Here is a 24049-nt window from a genome sequence, read left to right as displayed (position 1 = left end):
AAAAGAAAAGAAAGAAAAAATCTGCATATCCAGCAAGGAATGGATGATTTGGGGACTTTTGCTATATAACACTCAACTCCAAAACACTTAACTTTTCTTCTTGTAGTGGGACCAAAACAATTACTAGAAGGCTTCTTTATTTTATTTTGAGACAGTCTCACTCTGTCGCCATGAACAGCATGCCGTGGCGTCACAATTCACAGCAACCTCAAACTCTTGGGCTTAAGCAATTTACTTGCCTCAGCCTCCCAAGTTGCTGGACTACAGACACCCGCCACAACGCCTGACTAACTTTAGAGACAAAGTCTCATTCTGGCTCAGGCTGTTCTCGAGCTTGTGAGCTCAGGCAATCCACTTGCCTTGGCCTCCCAGAATGCTAGGATTATAGGCGTGAGCCACTGGCACCTGGCCTCTCAGCTCATTTTTCTGTAGAAGCCTTCTTCAAATTTCTGACAGGATACAGAGGGGCCACAAATTCCCAACAGGTTTTTGCCAATGGCCAGAATGGAATACGTAGGACTGAACAGCTAACCAGACATCCAGGTATCATAACCCAAGAAAGAAAAAAGGTGAATATGACAGTCAGGAAATGACTCTTACCCAATCCATTCTGCTCCCTGTGCTTCCAGTTTCACAGTCTATAAAACCATCTATCTTTCCTTTGTAGCACTTATCACACTAGTAATGTTACATTTGTATGATTATTTGATTGACATCTACTCACCTTACAAGCCACGTATAACAAGGGTAATATCTAACCTTGCTCAATATTATCAACTAATATCCAGTTCAGTATCTAGCACAAAGCAGGCTCTCAATAAATATGTCGGTTAATAGAATGAACAAATGGGGAAGACCAGACCCCAGGAGATGGTCCTGAAAAGAGCAATGCCCTAAATCACTCTTTCTGACTGCTAACCTTGGACTTTACCTCTTAGCTTAGGTACTCTAAATGAGGGAGAAAAAAAAACCATTCTAGAAAAAGAAAAACCAAGAGAAGCCAGCTCCGATACTGTAGCAAAAGAGAAAGTATTTGTAACAAACTCTTACAACTCAATAAGGAAAAGACAACCCATTTTTTAAAAGAGCAAACAAAGGGGACCAGGCATGAAGGCTCATATTTATAATCCCAGCAATCTGGGGGGCCAAGGTAGGAGGATTGCTGGAGGCCAGGAATTAGAGACCAGCTTTAATAAGAGTAAGACCCTATCCCTACAAAAAAAGTAGAAAAATCAGCCAGGCATGGCAGTGCGTGCTATTTGGAAGGCTGAGGCAAGAAGATCACTTGAGCCCTGAAATTTGAGGCTGCAGTGAGCTATGATGCCACTGCACTCTTGCCTGGGTGAGAATGAAATTCTGTCTCAAGTAAATATAAAATAAAAGGATCAGAACAGACATTTCTACAAAGATATACAAATAGCCAACAACCATATGAAAAAATGTTCTACAGTAGCCAACAGGAAAATGAAAATCAAAACCATGATAAAATACCCCTTCACACCCACCAGGATGGATACAATCAAAAAGACAAATAAGGGTGGCAAAAATATGGAAAACTGGAACCTTCACAGACTGCTGATGGGACTGTCACAAGGGGCAGCTACTCTGGAAAAGTTTGGCAATTCCTCAGTTAAACATAGTTGCCATATGACCCAGCAATTCTTCTCCTGGGGGCATATCTCAGAGAAACTGAAAATGTGTGCATGAAATGTTCATAGCAGCAGTATTCTTAAGAGACAAGAGTGGAAATATCCCAAATTCCTCCATCAACTGATGAATAAATAGATAAAATATGATATATCCACACAATGAAATATTATTCAAGAAATGAAGTGTTGATACAAGCTTTAACACAATAAACCTCAAAAAACATTATGCTGAGTAAAGGAAGCTAGTCATAAGAGACTATATATTTTATGAATTTATAGGCAAATCCAAGGAGACAAAAAATAGATCAGCAGTCATTTAGAACTAGAAGGACAGAAGAATCAGGGGATGATGGCTAAGGGTTCAGGGTTTCTTTCTGGGCCCATGAAAAAGCTCTTAAGTTGACTGTGGTGATGGTTGTACAACTCTATGAATATACTTAAAAAGTCACTGAATTGGGGGGCGCCTGTGGCTCAAAAGGATAGGACACAAACCCAGCCCCAGCAAAAAAAAAAAAGTCACTGAATTGTACACTTTAAATGGGTAAACTGTACAGTGTGAGATGTATAAGTCAAGCTGTTTAAGGATAAATGGTGACAAAAAGCCATTACCTAACACTGAATGCTAAATACTAAAAGCTATTTCTTACAGAGCAATCAAAATTCAGCAGACTATGGGCTGCTATCCTTGGGTTAGGATGGGCTCTCTTTCCTTTACTACACGTATCTATTTCCAAAAAGCCAGAACCAACCTGGCTGCATCAAGAACAGACCAAAGGTGGAGTCTGTGGCACTAGCAGAGAATAGGACAAAGGCTGAAGCAAAAACTAAGCAGTATCGCTGATAATATGCGAAATGAGGGCCTTAGAGGGACTCACTGGACCTTTCTTCTGATTAGTTCTTGGGCTCCTTACTCTAAGCTGAGCTGTGAGTTTAACTTAGCCACCACATTATATAGGAGAAAGCAGAGGAGAAAAATGGCTACCAGAATGCACATGATGAGATAGGAAACATAAAGGTAAAAAACTGAAATATTATGACTGTCAAAGTCAGAAACTCACAATCTTTAAGAAACTAGTAGATGTCAATCAAAATTCCATGTTATCTACCCCTTAGAAGTTCAAATACTCTGTACAAAAGAAATTCATGTAACCAAAACAAATGTACCCCCATAATATTCTGAAATAGAAAATAAAAATAGGGGCCAGGTGTGATAGCTCATGCCTGTAATCCTAGCATTCTGGGAGGCCGATGTGGGTGGATTGCCTGAGCTCACAAGTTTGAGACCAGCCTCAAGCCAGACCCCGTCTATAAAAATAGCTAGGTGCTGTGGCAGGCACCTGTAGTCCCAGGTACTTGGGAGGCTGAAGCAAGACAATCACCTGAGCCCAAGAGTTTGAAGTTGGTGGGAGCTGATGCTATGGCACTCTACCAAGGGTGACAATTTGAGACTGTCTCGAAAAATAAATAAATAAATAAATGAAAATGAAAAAAAAATTTTTTTAGGGCAGTGCTTGTGGCTCAGTGGCTAGGGTGCCAGCCCCATATACTGAGGGTGGCAGGTTTAAACTCGGTCCTGGCCAAACTGCAACAAAAAAATAGCCGGGCGTTGTGGTGGGCACCTATAGTTCCAGCTACTCGGGAGGCTGAGGCAAGGCAACCACCTAAGCCCAGGACTTGGAGGTTTCTGTGAGCTGTGCGACACCACAACACTCTACCAAGGGTGATAAAATGAGACTTAGTCTCTACAAAAGAAAAAAAAATTTTTTTTTTGAGACAGAGCCTAAAGCTGTCCCCCTGGGTAGAGTCCCATGGCATCACAGCTCACAGCAACCTCCAACTCCTGGGCTCAAGTGAGTCTCCTGCCTCCACTTCCCAAGTAGTTGGGACTACAGGTGCCCACCACAACGCCCAGCTATTTTTTGGTTGCAGCCATCATTGTTGTTTGGTAGGCCCAGGCTGGATTCGAACCCGCCAGCTCAGGTGTTAAGTGGCTGGAGCCTTAGCTGCTTGAGCCACAGGCGCCAAGCCAGAAAAATTTTTATTAAAAAGAAGTTCAAATACTTGATAGTGATGGTTTTACCAAAACATCCTCCTGTCTCTGAGGACTGCCTCTTTTGAGGAAGAGGAAACAGCAATGGACTAAGAACATCTGCGTTCTTACTACTTGTATATAACCTTTAGAATATCATTTACTGGCCTAGTTTCCTCATCTGTAAAATTGAGCAATAACATGCCAACACTAACTCAAAAGAGTAACCAAGAACTAAAGAGACCATTGGTAACAAAAAGGCCTTCAACATACAAGTGATTAATACTTGTAAAAACACATCTTGTTGGGCAGCTCCTGTGGCTCAAAGGTGTAGGGCACCAGCCCCATATGCTGGAGGTGGCGGGTTCAAACTCAGCCCTAGCCAAAAACAGCAAAAACAAACAAACAAACAACAAAAAACACACATTTTGTCCTCGATGACCCCAGTGAGAAAAGCAGACATGGATTATTATTCCTATTTTATAGATGATGGTACAGGTCCAAGAAAGAGGACAGACTTGTCCAAATGTCACTCAAGTATTTAGTCCATACCACTACGCTTTATAATTTGCCAAGTTAAAAGTGACAATATTTTGTTCTCTTCACTCTATCAACACTCCAAAGAAACTCAACTTCTGTTCCCTCTCCTTTGAGGAAATAAAACTTACCAGATAGAAAGGGGAACGAGGTGGTGGGGGGGGCTGGCGTCGAGGCCGGGGGCCACTGAACGAGGTAGCAGTGGAGGGAGGGCTGGGGGGACCAGAGCGCAATGTCAGTGTCTCAGGCTCATCCTTAGGAACAGGAAGCCGGGATACCATGGTGACAGGCAAGGGAGCGGCGCCAGATGCCGAAACCATAAGGGAAGATGCCTGGGAAGCTGGGGCCTGTGTTGAGGCTGGGGCCAGCGCCAGGGTTTGAGCTGCAGCTGGGCCCAGGGTAGGCCCTGGAACTGGGGCAGGACTCAAGGTCAGTGTTTGCACTGAAGCTGGGGCCAGGAGTGAAGCAGATGACGATGCTGGAGCCAAAGTCAGTGTGTGAGCTGGGGCTGGGCCCATTGGAGAAGCTGGAGCCAGAGGGGGTGCTGGAGCCAGAGACAGCGTCTGAGTTGGACCCAGTGGTGGTCCTGGTGCCAAAGACAGTGTCTGGGCTGGAGTTGGTACCAGGGATGATGCTGGAGTCAATGATAATGTCTGAGTTGGAAAGGGCCCCTGGGAGTTCCCTGTTCCCAAAGAGAGTGTCTGAGATGGAGATGAACCACCAAGAGTGGGTGCTAAAGCTGGGGCAAGGGCCAGTGTCTGCGTAGAAGCCAGGCTCGGGAGAGGTGATGAAACTGGGGCTGGTACCATAGTTTGAGTTGATGATGAAGCCAACACAGGAGTTGGAGCTGGCACCAGTGAAGAAGCTGAGGCCAAAGGGGTTCCTGGAGTAGACGATGAAGCCATAACTGGAACTGGAGTCTGAGATGAAGCCAGGACAGGAGCAGGACCTGGCGATGGTGCCAGGACTGGAAGGGGAGCCAGAGGAGGAGCTGGAGAAGGAGCCAGGATTGCTGTCTGTGGAGCCACCATAGGAGCCAGAGAAGTGGCTAGAGCCTGAGATGCAGAAGGCGCTGGAGCCAGAAGGGAAGCCTGAGCTGGAGCTGGATTTGTAGCTGCTGGAAAAGGACTGGCCAGAGCTGAAGCTGGCACCAGGACAGGTGAGCATGCTGGGGCCACAGTTGAGTTCAACCCTGGAACATGTGAAGAAGTGGGAGCCAACAACAGAGGGTGACCAGGTGATGTCTGAGATGAGGACAGGGATGGAGCTGAGGCCAAACCTAGAGTCAAGGCTGACGCTGATGGGGAAGCCCCAGCTGGTGCCAAAGAGGGAGATCCAGAAGCCACTGTAACAACAGGTGCCAGTGTTGGAGTCACGTTGGTTAAGACACCTGGGCCTGAAGCCGAAACAGGCAAGGGGGTTGAGATGGGTATGGTGAGTGGGGCTGAGGCTGGGGCAGGAAGCGTGGTGGGGACAGAGATGGAGAGTGAAGATGACACTGGAATTGAGACTGTAGAGGACACAGGACTAGCAAGAGAAGAAGAGTTGGGAACTGGTATCGGAGAAGAGGCTGGCACAGGGAGAGGGGATGGCACATGGAGAGGAGAAGAGATGGCCAAGGGAGCAGCTCCGGGTGTAGAAGCTGTGGAGACAAGAGGGTAAGTTAGCCCCGGATTCTTTTCCTAATCCTTCTGCTACCCTGACCCACCTTTTTCTTATCCCCAAGCTTCCTTTATTTCCCAGAAATCGTTCATTTCCACAACATGAGGTCAAAAATCCAAGGAATGTGACAACGTTTTCTCCTCCTCCAAAATCCCAACAAATATACTCTGGAATTAGGTCAGCCCAGTTCTGAGGCCCCCTATAAATCAAGGCAATATACTGATAATGAAGGAATCTACTGTGACTAAGAAACCCTGAGGCCACCCTGCATCATCTCTATTCCCAGCAAAAATTTCTGGTCTCAGCCACCTGGACTTACCACTGACTTCAGGTGAAGGACTATGGACCAGCTTGAGAAGAGGCCTCACCAGAGTCGGTGTGGGTATGGGAGCCCGTGCAGTACCCAGAGTAGGGGTGGGTAGCCGGCCAGGGGTTAATGTGGGGCGTGGAGTCAACACAGCTGGAAGCCCAGAGCTCGAAGGTCGAGGTGCTGGGGCCAACGGAGGAACAGGAGTCAATCCATCCCGAGGGGCTTGTCTCACTACAATCTTCACCACGCCTGTGTTATTCACCATGGTTGGTGGCACTGCAAAAGAAAGGTATGTTGAGTAGAAGGTAAAAAAAAAAAAAAAAAAAAAAAAAAAATACAAGAGACCCAAAGGATGAAAAAAGTCCAAGGGCAGGTGGCAGCAGAACAGGTATCAGAGATACTGGCAAGGGAAAACACTGAAAAGGCTGGACAGACAGTAGCCCCCAGGGCATGCCTGGAAGGACCAAGGCCAGCAAGGGCTAAGTAAATAGGAAGGCCAGGAGCCTCACCCTGGTTAGCAGCAAGCGGAAGGCTGAGGCCAGTAGGGGCAGGGGTGGTGCTGGGGGTCGAAGAAGGCAGCACAGAGACAGGGGTAGGGCCAGGGGTCGGGGCCACGGCCTGGATGAGGGCCACATGGGCAGGCTGGCTGATGAGGTGGTGCTGCCCCCCTGCTGACACCAGGTGCACCACATTCCCTGGGTTAACGGAAGAGAGAAAGAAAGAGAGAAGCAGCTATCAGCCAGAGAAGGGTGCAGAGGCATGGCAAGAAAAGAGGAAAAGAACAGAGAGGAAATAACTTTTCTAGAGTATGACCTCTTCCTTATCTTTATCAAAGACCCCTCTAATCATTCCCCTTAGCCCTATCCATTAAAAGATAAGAGAAAGAAACAAAGGCTGACATTTAAAAAGAGCCACAAAAACAAAGGGACAGGGAAGAGGAGGAAAAAGGCAGCACAGGGGATGGGTTTTACCTACTTTGCAGCGGGCGGGGTTGCCCCACGGCAAGTTGGCGCACCTGGGCACCAGTCAAAGTCAGCTTGTTGCCCTGGATTTGGAAGGTGAGAGGTTTGCTTCCCCCTGTATTAGCTACTGGACGTTGTGCCAGTGAGGCCAGCTGCCCAATGCTGACCACTTCACCTGCTACGAACAGAGAAAGCCTCATTATACACAGGCCACCCTGCCTGATGCCACCTCAAAGACCCCTAGGAAGCACACACCTCTTCCACAACAAGTGTCCAGCTCCTCCAATTCTCCATGATTTACCATATCCCAACAAACTCAGCCTCCATCCACAGACTTTTGAGTTTTGATGTGCTACTCCTAATTATACTTATTTGGCTAGCAATCTCCTTTACATCCTCTAAGGGGCTCCCATGAGGCTGAGTTCACACACACATACCTCCCAGGTCTATGCAGCCCTTTTACCCCAAGTAATTTCCTACTGCTGGGCTTTACCACTACTTACCTACATGTCTTCTCCCTATGTGAATTCTTTCAAGGCTCTTAATAATAACTTATCAACGTTTGGCAAAACACCTGCCTAATTTTTCTTTTTTTTTCTTTTTTTTTGAGAACGAGTCTTAATATGTTGCCTTCAGTAGAGTGCCATGGCGTCACAGGTCAGAGCAACCTCAAACTCTTGGGTTTAAATGATTCTCTTGCCTCAGCCTCTCAAGTAGCTTGGACCACAGGCACCTGCCACAATGCATGGCTATTTTTTGGTTGTAGCTGTCATTCTTGTTTGGTAGGTCTGGGCTGGATTTGAAGAACCCACCAGCTCCAGTGTATGTGGCTGGCACCCTAGCTGCTGAGCTACAGGTGCCAAGCTGGCCTGCCTAGAACATGATACTCCAATATCCCTGAGCTTTTCTTTTTTTTTTTTTTTCTCCTAAACTTTTCTTCTCCAACTCCCTGGCATATACGCCCTTCTCCCATCTCAAGTTCCTAACCACAGAGTCTTGAAAACTCACAGGGCAAGCGAGCCTGCATATCAGGAGACAGAATGAGGCGTTGTGGTGCAGGAGTCGGAGCTGGTACTGCCGTGGTGGTAGCACACACTGTGGTGGTAGAGGTGGTGGTGGCAGCAGTAGGAGGGAAGGTATAACCTGGTGGCACTGTTAGGGGTTTCAACAGGCTAGAAGAGCCTGGAGGTGGGGCTGGACTCAGGCGAACTGGGGCGGGTGGCACTGGCTTCAGGGACAGGGTTGGTGTGGGAGGCCGTGAATTCCCACTCAGGACTCCCAGTGGGGATGGCAACACTGTAGACACAAAGTAGACACCTATCAGATATACCCCGACTAAAGCCTTAGCCTGGTCCCAGAAGCCTCCATACTCCCATCCCATCAAACAGCACACCCCAATTCCCACCTTGGCTCTCCTTTAATTTCACTACTTCTCCCCCAGTCTAAGCAACCTTTTTGAAGCACCACCATCATCTTTGGCTCCCTTGTGAACTTACCCTGGGGGAGAGGACTGCTGTTTGGCTGCAGTGGAGGCAAGAGAACAGGACCAGGAGGCCTGGCTGCAGGAATAAGGGGGGGCCCAGCAGGTGAGGCTGACACCATCAGTGGTGCTGGTAACACGGGGGGGATTGGGCCAGGGGTGGGCTGGGCTGAGAATTCAGAGCCTGAAGAGGGTCGAACTGGGACAGGGCCAAGGGGCATCCGTGGGCTGTTCACCACCACGACTGTTCGGCCTTCTTGCTTAGGCACTGGCTGCAGCATCCTACAAGGAAAAATCAAAGGGGTAGATAGGTAGGGAAAGAGAATAAGGAATAAGAGAAAGGAAGAAAGAAGATGATGCAAAAAGATTATAAAAGCAAATGGGAGAAAGGAAAGAGACCCAAAAGAGAAGGAAAGAAATTAGAGATGATCAGAAAGCACCAAGCAGGGAGAAAGAAAAGAAAATTAGTTACAAACACAAAAGTCTGTCCCAGAACCCTCATATAATTAATTATTCTTTCTCCCCCATACCACTATACCACTGGTTCTCAACCTTCCTAATGCCATGGCCCTTTAATACAGATCCTGTTGAGAACCATTGCTCTATACTATTTGTACCCATCACATATAAACATTCTAGCCTAGCCTCTTAGCTCTTTTCTTGATACCCTAATCCCTCCAGGCAGCTGTACCCACTTTTTCTTGGAACCCATCCTCTTATTCCTTAGTCCTGGTACCTGTTGACCTTCATCTTGACTGGCTTGGGCCGGGGTGGGGGGTCAGGAGCAGTAGCAACCTCTAGTAGTACCCGGCGTGAGAGGCGGTGCCGGGGCAAAAATGTGTCTGCCTCATATCGTGAAACACGACCCTCCAGGCCAACAAGGTCAAAACGACCCATGTCTATCCGCTGCCACAAGAAAGAAACACAAGCATGGTGTCAAAGATACCAATTTTGCAATGATTTCTTAGAGATGACATAAAAAGCATAGACAATGAAAGAAAAAACAGATTAACTAGACTACAACAAAATATAAAAATTTGTACATCAAAGAACACCATCAACAGAGTGGAAAAGGCAACCCAGGTAATAGGACAAGGTATTTATTTCCAACTCATACATATGATAAGGGATTAATTTCCAAAGTACATAAGAACTCCCACAACTCAATAATGGAAAAGCCCTATTTTTTGTTGTTGTTGCTTTTTTTTTTTTTTAAGAGACGGTCTCATTTTGTCGCCCTCAGTAGAGTGCCGTAGCATCACAGCTCACAGCAACCCCTAGCTCTTGGGCTTAAGTAATTCTCTTGCCTCAGCCTCCCGAGTAGCTGGGACTACAGGTGCCAGCCACAACGCCTGGCTATTTTTTTGTTGCAATTTGGCCAGGGCCAGTTTTGAACCCACCACCCTCAGTACATGGGGCGGGCGCCCTATCCATTAAGCCACAGGCGCTGCCAGAAAAGCCCTATTTAAAAAAAAAAAAAAAAAAAATCAGCAAGTCTTCAACAGATTATTTCTCCAAAAAAGGTAACAGAAGCCAGGTGCAGTGGCTCATGCCTGTAATCCTAGTAAACTGGTAGGCCAAGGCAAGAGGAGTACCTGAGACCAAGAGTTCAAGGCCAGACTGGCCAACATAATAGCAAGACTCCCACTCTACAAAAAAATAGAAAATTGGCCCAGTACCTGTATGCTCAGCGGCTAGAGCACCAGACACATACACTGGAGCTGGCAGGTTCAAACCCATCCCGGTTTGCAAAACAACAATGACAACTACAACCAAAAAATAGCCGGGCATTGTGGCAGGCGCCTATGGTCCCAGCTACTTGGGAGGCTGAGGCAAGAGAATCTCTTAAGCCCAAGAGTTTGAGGTTGCTGAGCTATGATGCAACCGCACCCTACTGAGGGTGACATAATGAGACTCTGTCTCAAAAAAGAAAAGAAAATAATTTTAGCTAGGTATGGTGGCATGCACCTGTAGTCCCACCTACTAAGGAAGTTGATGCAGGAGGATTGGTTGAGCCCAAGGGTTTGAGATCGCAGTGAAATATGCTGATACCACTGCACAATAGCCCGGCAAGAGAATAAAACTCTGTCTTAAGGTTCAGTGCCCATAACACAACGGTTACAGAGTCAGCCACATACACCAAGGCTGACAGGTTCGAACACAGTCCAGGATAGCTAAACAACGACAACTGCAACAAAAAATAGCCAGGCATTGTGGCGGGCACCTGTAGTCCCAACTACTTGGGGGGTCGAAGGAAGAGAATTGCTTAAGCCCAACAGACAGAGATTGCTGGGAGCTGTGATGCCACAACACTCTACGGAGGGTGATACATTAAGAGTTAAAAAAAAACCAAATAAGATAAAACCCCACAAAATGACCAGAAAGCACATGAAAAGATAGTAATCATTAATTCTTAGGGAAATACAAATCAAACCATAATGAAATACCACTTTACACCCATTATGACTGTGACAACAACAAATAAACAAGTGTTGGTAAAGATATGGGAGAATTACAACCCTGAACATTGCTGGTAGGAATGTAAAATGATCACTGCTAGGGAAAACAAGATGGTAGTTCTTCAAAAATTTAGAAATGGAATTACCATATAATATAGCAATTCCACATTTGAATATACAACCAAAATAGAAAGAACTCAAAGAATACTTGTACACCCATGTTCACAGCAGTATTATTTCACAATAGTCAAAAGATGCAAACAACCCACATATCCACTGATAGTAATGAATAAACAAAAAATGATACAGGTTCTCCTGATCTCACAATGGAGTTAGTCTAATAAGACACTGTAAGTCAATATTGCATTTAACACCCTAATGTGCCCATCATAACGTAAAGAAATCATAACCATTGTTAAGTCCAGATCCTCCTCAATTTACAATAGGGCTGGCCAGTGGTTCATGCCTGTAATCCTAGCACTTTGGGAGGCTGAGATGGGTGGACTGCTTGAGCTCAGGAGTTCAAGGCCAACCTGAGCAAGAGCGAGACCCCTACCTCTAAAAATAGCCAGGCGTTGTGGTGGGCGCCTGTGGTCCCAGCTACTTGGGAGGCTAAGACCACAGAATTGCTTAAGCCCAGGAGTTTGAGGTTGCTGTGAGCTATGAAGCTATAGTACTCTACTGAGGGCAACATAGTGAGACTTTGTCTCAAAAAAAAAAAAAAATTTTTTTTTACAATAGGGTGACATCCCAATAAATTCACAATAAAGGGTGGCGCCTATAGCTCAAGTGGTTAAGGCACCAGCCACATACACCAGAGCTGGCAGGTCCAAATCCAGCCAGGGTTTGCCAAACAATGACAACTACAACCAAAAAATGTCTGGGCATTGTGTAGTCCCAACTACTCAGGAGGTGGAGGCAAGAGAATCACTTAAGCCCAGGAGTTGGAGGTTGCTGTGAGCTGTTATGCCACGGCACTCTACCCAGGGGGATAGCTTGAGGCTCTGTCTCAAAAAAAATTTTTTTTTAATTAAATAAATAAATCAATTCACAGCAAAGTCAAAAAATATTAAGTCAAACCACTTAAGTCTCCAATACTAAGCCTGCAACCATTTGTGTATGTAAATACATATATAAGTATACACACACATATGGTAGAATATTAACCAGCCTTAAAAGGAAATTCGGACACATGCTACAAATATTGATGAATCTTTAAGACATTATGCTAAGTGAAATAAGCCATAATTCCATTTATATGAAGTAAGTAGAAGAGTCAAATTCCTAGAAACAGAAAGAATGACAAATGCAAAAGATGGGAGGAAGAGGGAATGGACAGTTATTATTTAATGAATATATAGGCAGGCATCCTCAAACTACAGCCCATGGGCCACATGCACCCCTGCCTAGGACATTTATCCGACCTACGGGGTGTTTTTGCTGCCACTGCCTGTCTAGCTTAGTAGCCAACTCATCTGGAGGCCCACAGTCCAGCCCTCCAATGATCTGAGGGACAGTGAACTGGCCCCCCGTTTAAAAAGTTTGAGGACCCGATACAGAGCTACAGTTTGAGAAGATTAAAAGATTAAAAACTTCTAAGATGGATTATGATAGTTGCACAATAATATACTTGATGCCATTGAACTATACACTTAAAAAATGGTTAAAATGGTAAATTTGGGCCAGGCAGTGGCTCACACCTGTAATCCCAGCACTCTGGGAAGCTGAGCTCATGGGTTCGAGACCAGCCTGAGCAAGAGCAAGACCCAGTCTCTAAAAATAGCCAGGCAGCTATGGCAGGCACCTATAGTCCCAGCTACTTGGGAGGCTGAGGCAAAAGAATGCTTGAGCCCAAGAGTCTGAGGTTGCTGTGAGCTATAATGCCAGGGTATTCTACCTGGGGACATCAATGTGAGACTGTCTCAAAAACAAACAAATAAATAAAAAGAACAAATCACATGGCTAGAAAACAATGAAACTAGGGCAACAGCATTAAAATAGGGAAACAGTATTGAGGGTAGTAGTAAGGATCAAAAAGGTCAGACCCTAGCCTAAAGAAAAGAGATAGAGGGTTGAATAACTTTGAGAGCAACTACTTACCTGGAGGGGATGGACATCAGTGGCCCTTAGCACCAGAGAAGCGGTGCTGAAGCAGATGCCTGGGGTAATGAAGGGGGAGGTAACAGGTCGAGGGTCAAACAGATTAGGATGATTGCAAACTTTTCGTAGCTGCATCAAAATGTTGATGACACTCATGAAATGGCCTGTGGCTAGTGTCTCCTTAGTCCTGGGGAGAGAGGAAAAATAAATAAGACATTCTGACAGCTACCTCCACTACAATCTAGGGTCCCAGGGTCTACCCTCAGTCCTCCCTTACGTGGTCTGTGCCATGAAGTCATCATAGAGACAGCGTTGGCGCTTGGAGAGCCGGCAGCGGATAACATGCTCATACTTTTTGGGCATCTGCTTCTCAACATCCACCTTAACTCTGCGCAGCAAAAAAGGCCGCAAAACCTAGAAGCAAATAAGTAGGAGGCTGACTGGAGAATGTGAGCGACGAGTCCCAGCCTAGCCCCTCTAGCTGGGTCTTGGCCTGATGAACACTGCCTTAACCCATCAGCAAACACTCATGGAGCCATGCATCATACCATGCCAAATACCAATTACACAGCTGAGTCAACTGAAATCATTCTTTTCAAGGAACTTGCTATTGTTATCTGCTTAAGGAGACAGACACAAAGATAATGATAACACAACAGATGAAGTGATACAAGGAAGCACTAACAGCAAGCCAACTATGCAGAAGAGATGACTTAACTACATTTTGAGAAGTTAATAAATTTATAAAGATTATGAAAATCAATCAAGAGAAGCTGAGAACAAAAATTGTGGGCTTGATAGGAGAGAAAACAAAAGGCAAATGTGTAATCTCAGGAGATAAAATCTGATAGGATATAGTTATCAATGTCTATAGTGACATGGAAAAAGTGAAGGAACAGAGATAAATGAAAGAAGAGTAGTAGTTAAGAAAGATTCTCTGGCTTCCAACTTTGTTTACCAAATGATAGTGTGACTGATCAAGATGAAGTAGCAATAACAGACTACAAGGCCAGAGCTTACAACATAGCAAGCTCAAGAGAAAAACTTTCAATTAAGAATATCAAACCAGAAACTGAGAGTTATAGTGATCTAGAGAGTCAAGGGATTAAAAATATAAATTGGAGAGTCATTATATCACAGGAAACAGTCAAAGCCTTAGAAATGAGTATGCCTATGAGATATGGAGATTGAGAAGACAAAAAAGTAAAGATCAGAATGCTGAAATATGTTACTTAAAAGCTGGGCAAAGGAGGAGCAGCCAAAGAAGACCAAAGGGTTGGGGAGAGATGAACACACACCAAAAACATGAAGTTGAAGAAGCCCAGGTAAAGATAAATCCAAGCAGGGGCTGATCAGCAGTATCATTCTACTCAAAGAAAATAAGGACAAAGACATCATCATTAAAGAAAATGAACAGAATAATGACTAAGATGAGGTCACTCAACTTGGCAAGGGACTAGTCACTAGAACAATGTAATTTGACAACTGGGTGAATTCAGCCTAGCTCTGACTACCCTCTACCCACAGGTTTTCTGGTTTCCCTTAGTTCCTTGATATTCCCAATACTTTAACCAACTGTTGCAGGCCCTACCTTGTGGAGGCGTTTGACTAGACCTTCATTATACTCTTGGCTGCCCTCAATCATGCCAGTAAGGGGGTTAGAGAACCATTCCTTGAACTCGCGATGAGACTGGAAGACATGGGGCATCAAAAAGTGCATCAAGGACCACAGCTCCATGAGGCTATTCTGCAAAGGAGTTCCTGTCAGGAGCAGGCGCCTCTGGCTGCAAAGAGACAGAGGGAATCAAAGGGAGGATGATAAGCAAGGGCACAATCTTGCAAGTATTCTGATATACTCCTCAACCCAGGCAACCCGTTCTTCAGGCCAAGTCAACCTTCCCACAAATCCCCATCTCCATCTCTACCTGTTGAAATTCAACAGTGACTGCCAGCGCTGTGACTTGAAGTTCTTGATATTCTGAGCCTCGTCCAAAATGAGATAACGCCAGTTCTTACGGCGGAAGGCCTGATGGTCCTGCAGCACCAGCTTATAAGATGTGATACACACATGGAAAGCATTGGGCTTGGTCCAGCCCTGAGGGATCAAAGAGAAAAGTAAGCAGATAGAAGAAAAAAAAAAAGAGAAAACAAAAGGAAGACACACTACAGTCATCAAAGGACACAAATCAGGTTGGAAGAAAAGATGAAGGCCCGTTAGAAGCACGGAGCAACAGAAAGAGGAGAGAAAGAAACTCAACCTGAGGAAAGGGCCTAAAAGTAAGGGAGGCATCAATGGGAAGAAGTGACCACATAGAAGACCGAACCTGCCGCTTGAGCTTCCTCTCTTTCTGAGCTCCATAGTAAGTGAGGATTTTAAAGCTGGGGCACCAACGTTTCAGCTCCATCTCCCAGTTCAACATCACACTGGTGGGAACAATGATTAGATGGGGACCCCAGTTACCTGTTCAGCAGAAGAATAACAGATGGTAAAGAAATGCAAACTTCATGGTTCTGGTTCCTCAGGTTTAACCTTGATCACTATTTGCCCTTCCTAAGAATCCTAGCCCCCCAGCTTGGCACCTGTGGCTCAAGTAGCTAAGGTGCCAGCCACATACACCTAAGGTGCTGGGTTCAAATCCAGCCCGGGCCTGCCGAACGACGACAGCTACAACCAAAAAATAGCCAGGCGTTGTGGCAGGTGCCTGTGGTCCCAGCTACTTGGGAGGCTGAGGCAGGACACTCGCTTGAGCCCAGGAGTTGCAGGTTGCTGTGAGCTTTGATGCGATGGCACTCTACCCAGGGGGACAGCTTGAGGCTCTGTCTCAAAAAAAAAAAAAAAAGAATCCCAGCCCCTATGCTTTCCTCTCTATACAGTTACTTACCGGAGTCAATGAGGCCACTAAGACAACACAAGAGAGCAAGTTATTTTACCTTCCTGCAGCTAGAGTTACCACTGAATAAGATGCCCAGGGAGCTGGCCAAGAAGGCCCAAGAGGATGAGCCCTACATAGTTACCTTTCTCACAAGCCAAGTGGGCAAGCAGGGAGATGGTCTGGATTGTCTTTCCAAGCCCCATCTCGTCAGCAAGAATGCCATTAAGCTTCTTCTCATACATGGTAACCAGCCAGTCCAGCCCAATGTGTTGGTATTCCCGGAGCTGGCCTCGAAGAAGTAGGGGGATGGGAGTCTTTACCTAGCAGGGGGGAAATAGGATGATTGTACAATTTAAGTATCTGTCACTAGAAAAGAGGAAAGTCAAGATATAAGAAAGTACAGGTTAGAGCCTGAGGAATACCTGGGTAGTGGCCAAAGTGTAACCCTTGGGCTGGAGACTTTCTGCTGCTGCAGCAATGTCAGTTATTTCCTTCTTAGGGCCCAGAGTGGTGGTAGGCCCTGGTGTGGGTGGCCCACTGCCTGCATCTGCCTCACTCTGCTCTTCATCACGGGCAAGCAAGTACTCCACTCCAAAATCATCCTCTTCCTCCTCATCCTCATCCACTTGGCTCTGTGATTCGGCATCCTCAGAATTATCAGACACAGATTCATCTGAATCTGAACTCCCACTTGTTTCTTGCTCCTCTGAATGCTCATCTTCCTCATTCTCACTCTGGTCATCAGCAGAGTCTAAAGCAGAAGACCATGGGTTAGTGTTCACCATACCTGTTCCTCTAATGCCTACCCTCCCCAGCTCCAGCCTCATGACCATACATTCACCTGACTGACTGCTACTATCCTCCTGAGGAACCTCTTCAGCTTCTGCACCCCTCTCTGGTTCACAGTCAGAGCTATTAGCATCAACCTCCTCATCTTCATCTTCTTCACTACTCCCAGAGCCTAGGGCAGAGGCATCAGATGCATAGGCTCCTGAATACTGCTGCAGTAGCTCTTCCATAGACAGTTCACCTACAGAAGAAATGAAGGATAAGCTTTTGGGTTTGCTTTTTTTTTTTTTTGAGAGTTTCACTTTGTCAACCTCGATAAGAGTGCCATGGTGTCATAGCTCACAACAATCTCAAACTCTTGGGCTCAAGTGATTCTCTTCACTCTCTCCTCAGCCTCCCTATAGTAGCTGGAACTATAGGCGTCTGCCACAACGCTCAGCTATTTTTAGAGACAGGGTCTTGCTCTTGCTCAAGCTGGTCTCGAACCCATGAGCTCAGGCAAACTACCCACCTCAGCCTCCCAGAGTGCTAGGATTACAGGGAAGAGCCACCGTGCGCAGCCAAAGCCTAAGCTTTTGGTTGCTCTGAGGGGAGAGAAAGAAGGAAAGATCTGAGTGCTAAACTGAACAGACACTAGGACTCACTGTTAGGTTAAGTCTGAGACAAGGTAGTGTTTACTTTTAGCACTAGCTACCAAAGCCAAGCCCCACAACATCAGCTAAAATATGGCATGTGAAGTGCCATCTTCTACTGGGAAGGACATCATTGACCTGCTATACCTCCCTTTCAAGGTTCAGGTCAAATACTGCCAATTTCCTTTTATATCAGCTCCTCCTTCCTCTAAGTCTTTAACTTTGTTCAAACTTCCATCATAAATGCTTATTACTTTCTATTCAGGATTATTCATAGGAATGTTTTTATCATCAGACCTATAGTTCCTCCAGAGCAGATAAAAAGTATCTTATTCATTTCTTTATCCCTGGTACTCTGCACAGGGGAAACACCAAGCAGGTCCTCAGTAACATATGTCACGAATGTCACCTTCTCGAGCCAACTCGCTCAGCTCCATGGCATGATCCACCTCCCCTTCTAACTGCTCCTCAGCTGCTATGGTGTCCTCTTCATCCTCAGCTAGAAAAGGATAAACAGGAATAGACAAACAAGACTCAGTCAAAATGGAAGAGTTGGGAAAGCCTGAAAGGTTAGGTCCAGATAATTAATTCAAGGGTAAGGAGCAACAGGACAAAAAGAACAGGCCTGACCTTCATCCTCATTGGCAGTAAACTCTTCATCATCTTCATCAGGATGCCAAGGCTGTTTGTTTCGCTGTGTGACAGAGGAAGATGGGGGCTTTACCTGTGTGGCAAAGGATAAAAATGAGGAAGGCAGGCCTAAGGTTAGAATGATAAAAGAAAGGCACAAAGTTAAGAAAGAAGTCACAGAATCGTCTCTGTCCCATTGAGTGACAGTTGCCGCTGGTATAGTCGCAGGGCAAAGATGCCATCAAAGGTCTTCTCTCAGCACCAGCTACCAAATCCTGGCCCCACTGCCTTGGGGAGGATCTGTGAAAGTGCTAGGTAAGAAATAAAAGCCCCCATCACCATCCCCATGCACTCAGACATATGGCCAAACAGTGTACTTAAGTCTAAGAGAGGCTACAAGGTTACCATCCCTGCTCTCCAACTTCAAGCCAGTAAGGGAATCTTAGGGCTTTTTCACCAAAATGGAAAGTAAAGAACAAATCACATAGCAATTTAAAGATCACACAGCAATTTAAAGAATAAAGTATAATACATTCTTGTACTACAACACCAGAAACTGCCATAGAGAATTCAGCTTGCCCCAAATCCAGATTCTTCCCTAACTATCCCCAAATGAAAGCCCAATTGTCATTAACTAGGGAGAACTCCCCCAAAGCACAACTAACTTCACAGCCCAGAACTTAGGAACCTCTCTTTCTGCTCCCACTCTGAACCCTCCCTCCACCCCTTCTGCCTATACCTCCAACACATGAGAGGACTCTTCTTCAGCACCTTCTTCAGGGCCATCTCTGGTATCACTATCATGGGATGAGGGTGTTCGAGAGGGGCTGGAAGACCCTCCCAGTAGCTGAGGGGGAAGGGAACGAAGCAGCTCTTCCAGTGGCAGTTCTCCCTCACGGCGAAGTAGCTCAATCTCACGCCTCTGGGTCTCTGCATCATTGCCTTCTTGTTGTTCTTCAACCTCAATTGTCTCCTCATCATCCTCTTCCTCCTCCTCTTGGGGTTGAAAGTCCCCATCTATAGCAGGAGAACAAGGTCACAAAGTCCACGGGCCCTGCAAGCCACAGGGTGGGTTTTTCAGCTCTGGAAAGGGTACATGGGGAAGAGTAACAGGGCCAAAGAGAACACACACCTTCATCATCTAGCCGGGAAGCAGGAGGTGGAGGACTGGAGGCAGCTGAGGAAGAGCCAAGGCAAGGGGAAGAGCCTGCTTTGCTAGAGGCTAACGGCTGATTGAGGCTCTGAGACAGAAGGTCTGAATACTTTTCAGTTTGCCCCACAATGAAGTCCAAATGCAGGTCTAGGGCTTTTTTGCGCTTTTCCTCAAGCCGGGACTGTTGCTTGAATTGCACCACCTGCCAGTCATGAAAGGGACTGATCAAGACAACCATTTATTTATATACTCTTTTACCCAACATTTAGGGATGCCTCCTTTATGCCAGACCCTGGGTTGGCCTTTGAGGACAGAAGAGCTAAATAACCTTAAGGGGGTCATAATTTAATGGGATGGTTCTGAGGAAAGCACAAAGGGAGTAAAAAGGAGAAAAGAGCCAGCCTTATTAGCCTCAACTGGCTAGAGAAAATTTGTAATCTCAAGCTGGATCTTTTGTTTTTTTAAGAAATGGGGTCTCAATACATTACCAAGGCCTCAAAGTCCTGGGCTCTAAGCAATCCTCCTACCTCAACCTCCCAAGTAGCTAGGACTACAGGTGTATGCCATAACATCCATTTAGAGCTAGATCTTAAAAGACAAGTAGGTATTCCTTAAGTGTGAATGACAAGAAAGGCACTCCCAGCACTACAAAAAAGCATGGATAAGTGGTCAGGGATATATAAATTTTGAATGCAAGAGAAAAGACTGAAAATATTGACAGAACCTGATAATACTTGAGAAATAATTACACCTTAATATACAGACACAGGGAACTTTGATGGTATTTAAGCAGGTAAATGGCACAAATACATTTTAAAAAACACATGCTAAATGCCTGCATAGGATAGATGGCCTAGTGGAGTCAAAGAGTACTGTTAACAATCCCAAAGGCAGGGCCCAATTTTGCCACTATGCTCTTTTCTTCCTCACAGTATTCAAAAGGTTCAATGTAGAACATAACTATCATTAAACGCCTAAAATTACAAAATTTATTCCTATAAATACTAGGCATAAGAAAAAAAATGAAATTATAATATTCATTCCCTCAAGAAGTTAATCATTCATAACTACCATGCCATCCAACAACCTAATCAATCCTAGGCTATTTATATTTCCCAATCCCTGCTGCTTACCTTCTCCACATTGCTCCAGAACTGCCTGACATCCTTGGCCATGGTGGAAGCAATTCGGCGTAGCTTGGCCTGCTCCTCCCTCCGGGCCCGTTCCTCTTTCTGCCGCTGCTCCTCATGGTGCCGGATAACCATGCGAACCACCTATGGGAATGAGACCCATGGAAAACATGGCAAAACCAGATCTCCCCACCCACCCACAGGTAAAGAAAATAATCAAGACCAAGAAGTCAAGGAAAATCAGTCTGCCCCTTAATACCTACACTGTTCTATGTGATTCCCTTCCAATTAACTCACCCACCAAAGGAAAACAAACATGAGAAAAAAACAGAAGGTGGAGCCACTTGCAGACATACCTTACGGGCAACACCCCGTTTCCAGCGGCGCTCCTGAGCAAAATCAGCAGAGAGCCACTGCATTTCTTCACATAGATAGTCCCAGTGGCCTTTAGGGCGGGGGGGCTCTGGCACCTTAGGCAACCTCTTCAGTGACCAGAAACCCTCCTTCCGCAGCTCAGCAATCCGAGTCTCAATCTCAGCCTCCTAATGAGGAAAAGTTAGGGTCAACCAATGGCCCCTGGACACATATTCCACTTCACTGCCATGGCTTAATTCCTGAGTACTGACTGGACTGTTTTATGCTTGTGTTTAGTCCACACACCAATCCTACAAATAAGTATCACACTCTCTTCAGATAAAGAAAAAAAAGATCAGCGATTAAGTGATTTGCCTGATATCATAGCTAGAAATCAGAGCTAAGAATCAAAAAGATCTGAGGACACCAAACACCAGTTTTCAAACTCTTTCCATTATTTTGCACAACCTGCATGCCTCATAGACATCAAGATTTGGGAAAACATATCCTAAGAAGAGCTTCCCAGAAAAGCAAGGAACGAATGCTTTCCACTTGACTAGATACAAGAGGTCATCATCAGTGTTGAACTCTAATACTGAAGAGTACGTTCATGCTATATTAAGATTAGAAATATTGGCTCGGTGCCTGTGGCTCAAGCGGCTAAGGCGCCAGCCACATATACCTGAGGTAGCGGGTTCAAATCCCCAGCCTGGGCCCGCCAAACAACGATGGCTGCAACCAAAAAAAAAAAAATGGCCAGGCGTTGTGGCGGGCGCCTGTAGTCCCAGCTACTTGGGAGGCGGAGACAGGAGACTCGCTTGAGCCCAGGAGTTGGAGGTTGCTGTGAGCGTGATGCCATAGCACTCTACCCAGGGGGATAGCTTGAGGCTCCGTCTCAAAAAAAAAAAAAGATTAGAAATATCCTAGAAGGCCAAATTTAGACAATCATGTTTCTGTTTAAAAAAATAACTATTTTTGTTTCGGCACCTGTAGCTCAGCGGCAAGGGCACCAGCTTACATACACTGGAGCTGATGGGTTCAAACCCAGCCCGGGCCTGCCAACAACATCAAAAACAACCAAAAAAAAAAAATAGCCAGTGTTGTGAGGGGTGCCTGTAGCCCCAGCTACTTGGGAGGCTGAGGCAAGAGAATGGCTTAAGTCAGCGATTCTCAACCTGTGGGTCATGACCCACAGGAAATGTACTGAAGTGCCACAGCATTAGGAAGGTTGAGAACCACTGGCTTAAGCCCAAGAGTTGGGGGTTGTTATGAACTGTGAGGCCATAGCACTCTATATAGGGCGACATAATGAGACTGTCTCAAAAAAAAAAAAAAAAAAAAACAAGGGCAGCGCCTGTGGCTCAGTGAGCAGGGCGCGCAGCCCCATATACCGAGGGTGGTGGGTTCAAATCAGGCCCCGGCCAAACTGCAACAAGAAAACAGCCGGGCATTGTGGTGGGCACCTGTAGTCCCAGCTACTCCGGAAGCTGAGGCAAGAGAATCACCTAAGCCCAAGAGTGGTTGCTGTGAGCTGTAACACCAGAGCATTCTACGGAGAGTAAAAAAGTGAAACTCTGTCTCTTAAAAAAAAAAAAAATAATAATTGTGGTGTGCACCTGTAGTCCCAGCTACTCAGGAGGCTGACGTGAGAGAATCACCTAAGCCCAAGAGCTGGAGGTTGCTGTGAGCTATAAGGCCATGGCACTCTACCGAGGGTGACAAAGTAAGACTCTCTCTAAAAAGAGAACAAAAACCTATTTTTGTAAAAGTATTTTTTTATGTTAGAAAGAAAAACCTGAGAAGGTTATACACAGAAAGTTTAACAGATGAGATGTAACAAAAAGGCAATGAGTTAATCATTTTTACTAATATTTCTACCTTGATTGTATTTTTTGATAAGGAAAAAAAGCATTTAAAATTTTTTCTTTGGGCTGGGCATGGCGGCTCACATCTGCTAGCACTCTAGGAGGCCAAAGCAGGTGGATCATTCGAGGTCAGGAGTTCGAGACCAAGCTGAACAAGAGTTAGACCCCATTTCTACTTTAAAAAAAAAAAAAAGAAAGAAAGAACAATTAGCTGGGCATTGTGGCAGGCACCTTTAGTCCCAGCTATTCAAGAGGCTGAGGCAAAAGGACCACTTGAAACCCAAAAGTTTGAGGCTGTTGTGAGTTACAATTCCATGGCACTCCTGGGCAACAAATGTTTAGGTTAAAGTTCAATAAGGGACTCAGACATAGCAGAGCCAAATTCACAGTAAATGCTTGACATGTAACAAAAAAAAAAGTTGTTTTTTTCTTTAATAGAGTTGAAAAACTCAGGACAACTGCCATCATTGCTATCCTCTCTTAACAGAAACTAAATCAAGAGGACTGGGTATGGTGGCTCATGCCTGTAATCCCAGTGCTCTGGGAAGCCTAGGTGGATGGATGCCTGAGCTTCAGGAGTTCAAGACCAGCCTGAACAAAAGCGAGACCCCAATTCTTAAAAAAAGAAAAAAAGCTGGGAATTGTGGTAGGTGCATGTAGTCTCAGCTACTTGGAAGGCTGAGGCAGGACTGCTTCTGAGTTTGAAACTGCTGTGAGATATGATGCTACAGCATTCTACTAAGGGTAACAAAGAAAGACTCTGTTTAACAAAAATAAAAACAAGCTTGGTGCCTGTGCTCAGTGGTTAGGGCACCGGCCACATACACCGGGGCTGGCAGGTTCGAACCCAGCCTGGGCCTGCTAAACAGTAATGACAACTACAACAAAAGAATAGCCGGGCATTGTGGCAGGCGCCTATAGTCCCAACTACTTGGGAGGATGAGGCAAGGGAATTGCTTAAGCCCAGGAGTTGGAGGTTTCTATGAGCTGTGACGACACAGCAAAACTCTGTCTCAAATAAATAAACAAACTGGCTTGGCGCCTGTGGCTCAAGCGGCTAAGGCACCAGCCACATATACCTAAAGTGGTAGGTTTGAATCCAGCCTGGACCCGCCAAACAACAATAATGGCTGCGACCAAAAAATAGCCGGGCATTGTGGCGAGGGCCAGTGCTCCCAGCTACTTGGGAGGCGGAGGCAGGAGACTCACTTGAGCCCCAGGAGTTGGAGGTTGCTGTGAGCAGTAAAGCCATAGTACTCTACCCAGTGGGACAGCTTGAGGCTCTGTCTCAAAATAAATAAATAAACAAACAAACAAACAAAAACAAAAAACCCTAAATCAGGCTGGGTACGGTGGCTCACACCTGTAATCCTAGCAACTCTGGGAGCCAAGGAAAGACCTCACCTGTAAAAATAGCCAGTTATGGCTCGGCGCC

At 45.7% G+C, this 24049-nt stretch overlaps 1 protein-coding gene and 1 non-coding gene across 2 annotated transcripts in view; both read right to left on the bottom strand.

Annotated features, from left to right (window-relative positions):
• Positions 1–24049, bottom strand: part of SRCAP (Snf2 related CREBBP activator protein) — a 44649-nt gene that overhangs the window by 12053 nt on the left and 8547 nt on the right. The window contains exons 5-25 of the mRNA XM_012808873.2: positions 20752–20937; positions 20399–20539; positions 19245–19467; positions 18852–19129; positions 18113–18206; positions 17892–17981; positions 16903–17091; positions 16484–16812; positions 16204–16381; positions 15513–15649; positions 15114–15283; positions 14780–14972; positions 13466–13602; positions 13189–13375; positions 9366–9535; positions 8646–8911; positions 8158–8445; positions 7163–7327; positions 6697–6882; positions 6197–6463; positions 4347–5857 (exon numbers count right to left, since the gene is read on the bottom strand). Coding sequence (XP_012664327.1) covers positions 4347–5857; positions 6197–6463; positions 6697–6882; positions 7163–7327; positions 8158–8445; positions 8646–8911; positions 9366–9535; positions 13189–13375; positions 13466–13602; positions 14780–14972; positions 15114–15283; positions 15513–15649; positions 16204–16381; positions 16484–16812; positions 16903–17091; positions 17892–17981; positions 18113–18206; positions 18852–19129; positions 19245–19467; positions 20399–20539; positions 20752–20937 — 5385 coding nt within the window. The remainder of the gene's footprint in view (positions 1–4346; positions 5858–6196; positions 6464–6696; positions 6883–7162; positions 7328–8157; positions 8446–8645; positions 8912–9365; positions 9536–13188; positions 13376–13465; positions 13603–14779; positions 14973–15113; positions 15284–15512; positions 15650–16203; positions 16382–16483; positions 16813–16902; positions 17092–17891; positions 17982–18112; positions 18207–18851; positions 19130–19244; positions 19468–20398; positions 20540–20751; positions 20938–24049) is intronic.
• LOC111727187 lies at positions 18299–18427 on the bottom strand. The gene has a single exon (XR_002774799.1). It is a non-coding gene; the product is annotated as a small nucleolar RNA SNORA30/SNORA37 family (small nucleolar RNA).

The sequence above is a fragment of the Otolemur garnettii genome, unplaced genomic scaffold (genome assembly GCF_000181295.1).
Source record: "Otolemur garnettii isolate 467f Iridium unplaced genomic scaffold, OtoGar3 scaffold00096, whole genome shotgun sequence".
Taxonomy (NCBI): Eukaryota; Metazoa; Chordata; class Mammalia; order Primates; family Galagidae; genus Otolemur; species Otolemur garnettii.
Note: the sequence above shows the minus strand (reverse complement) of the source record. Positions and strands in the feature narration are given on the sequence as shown.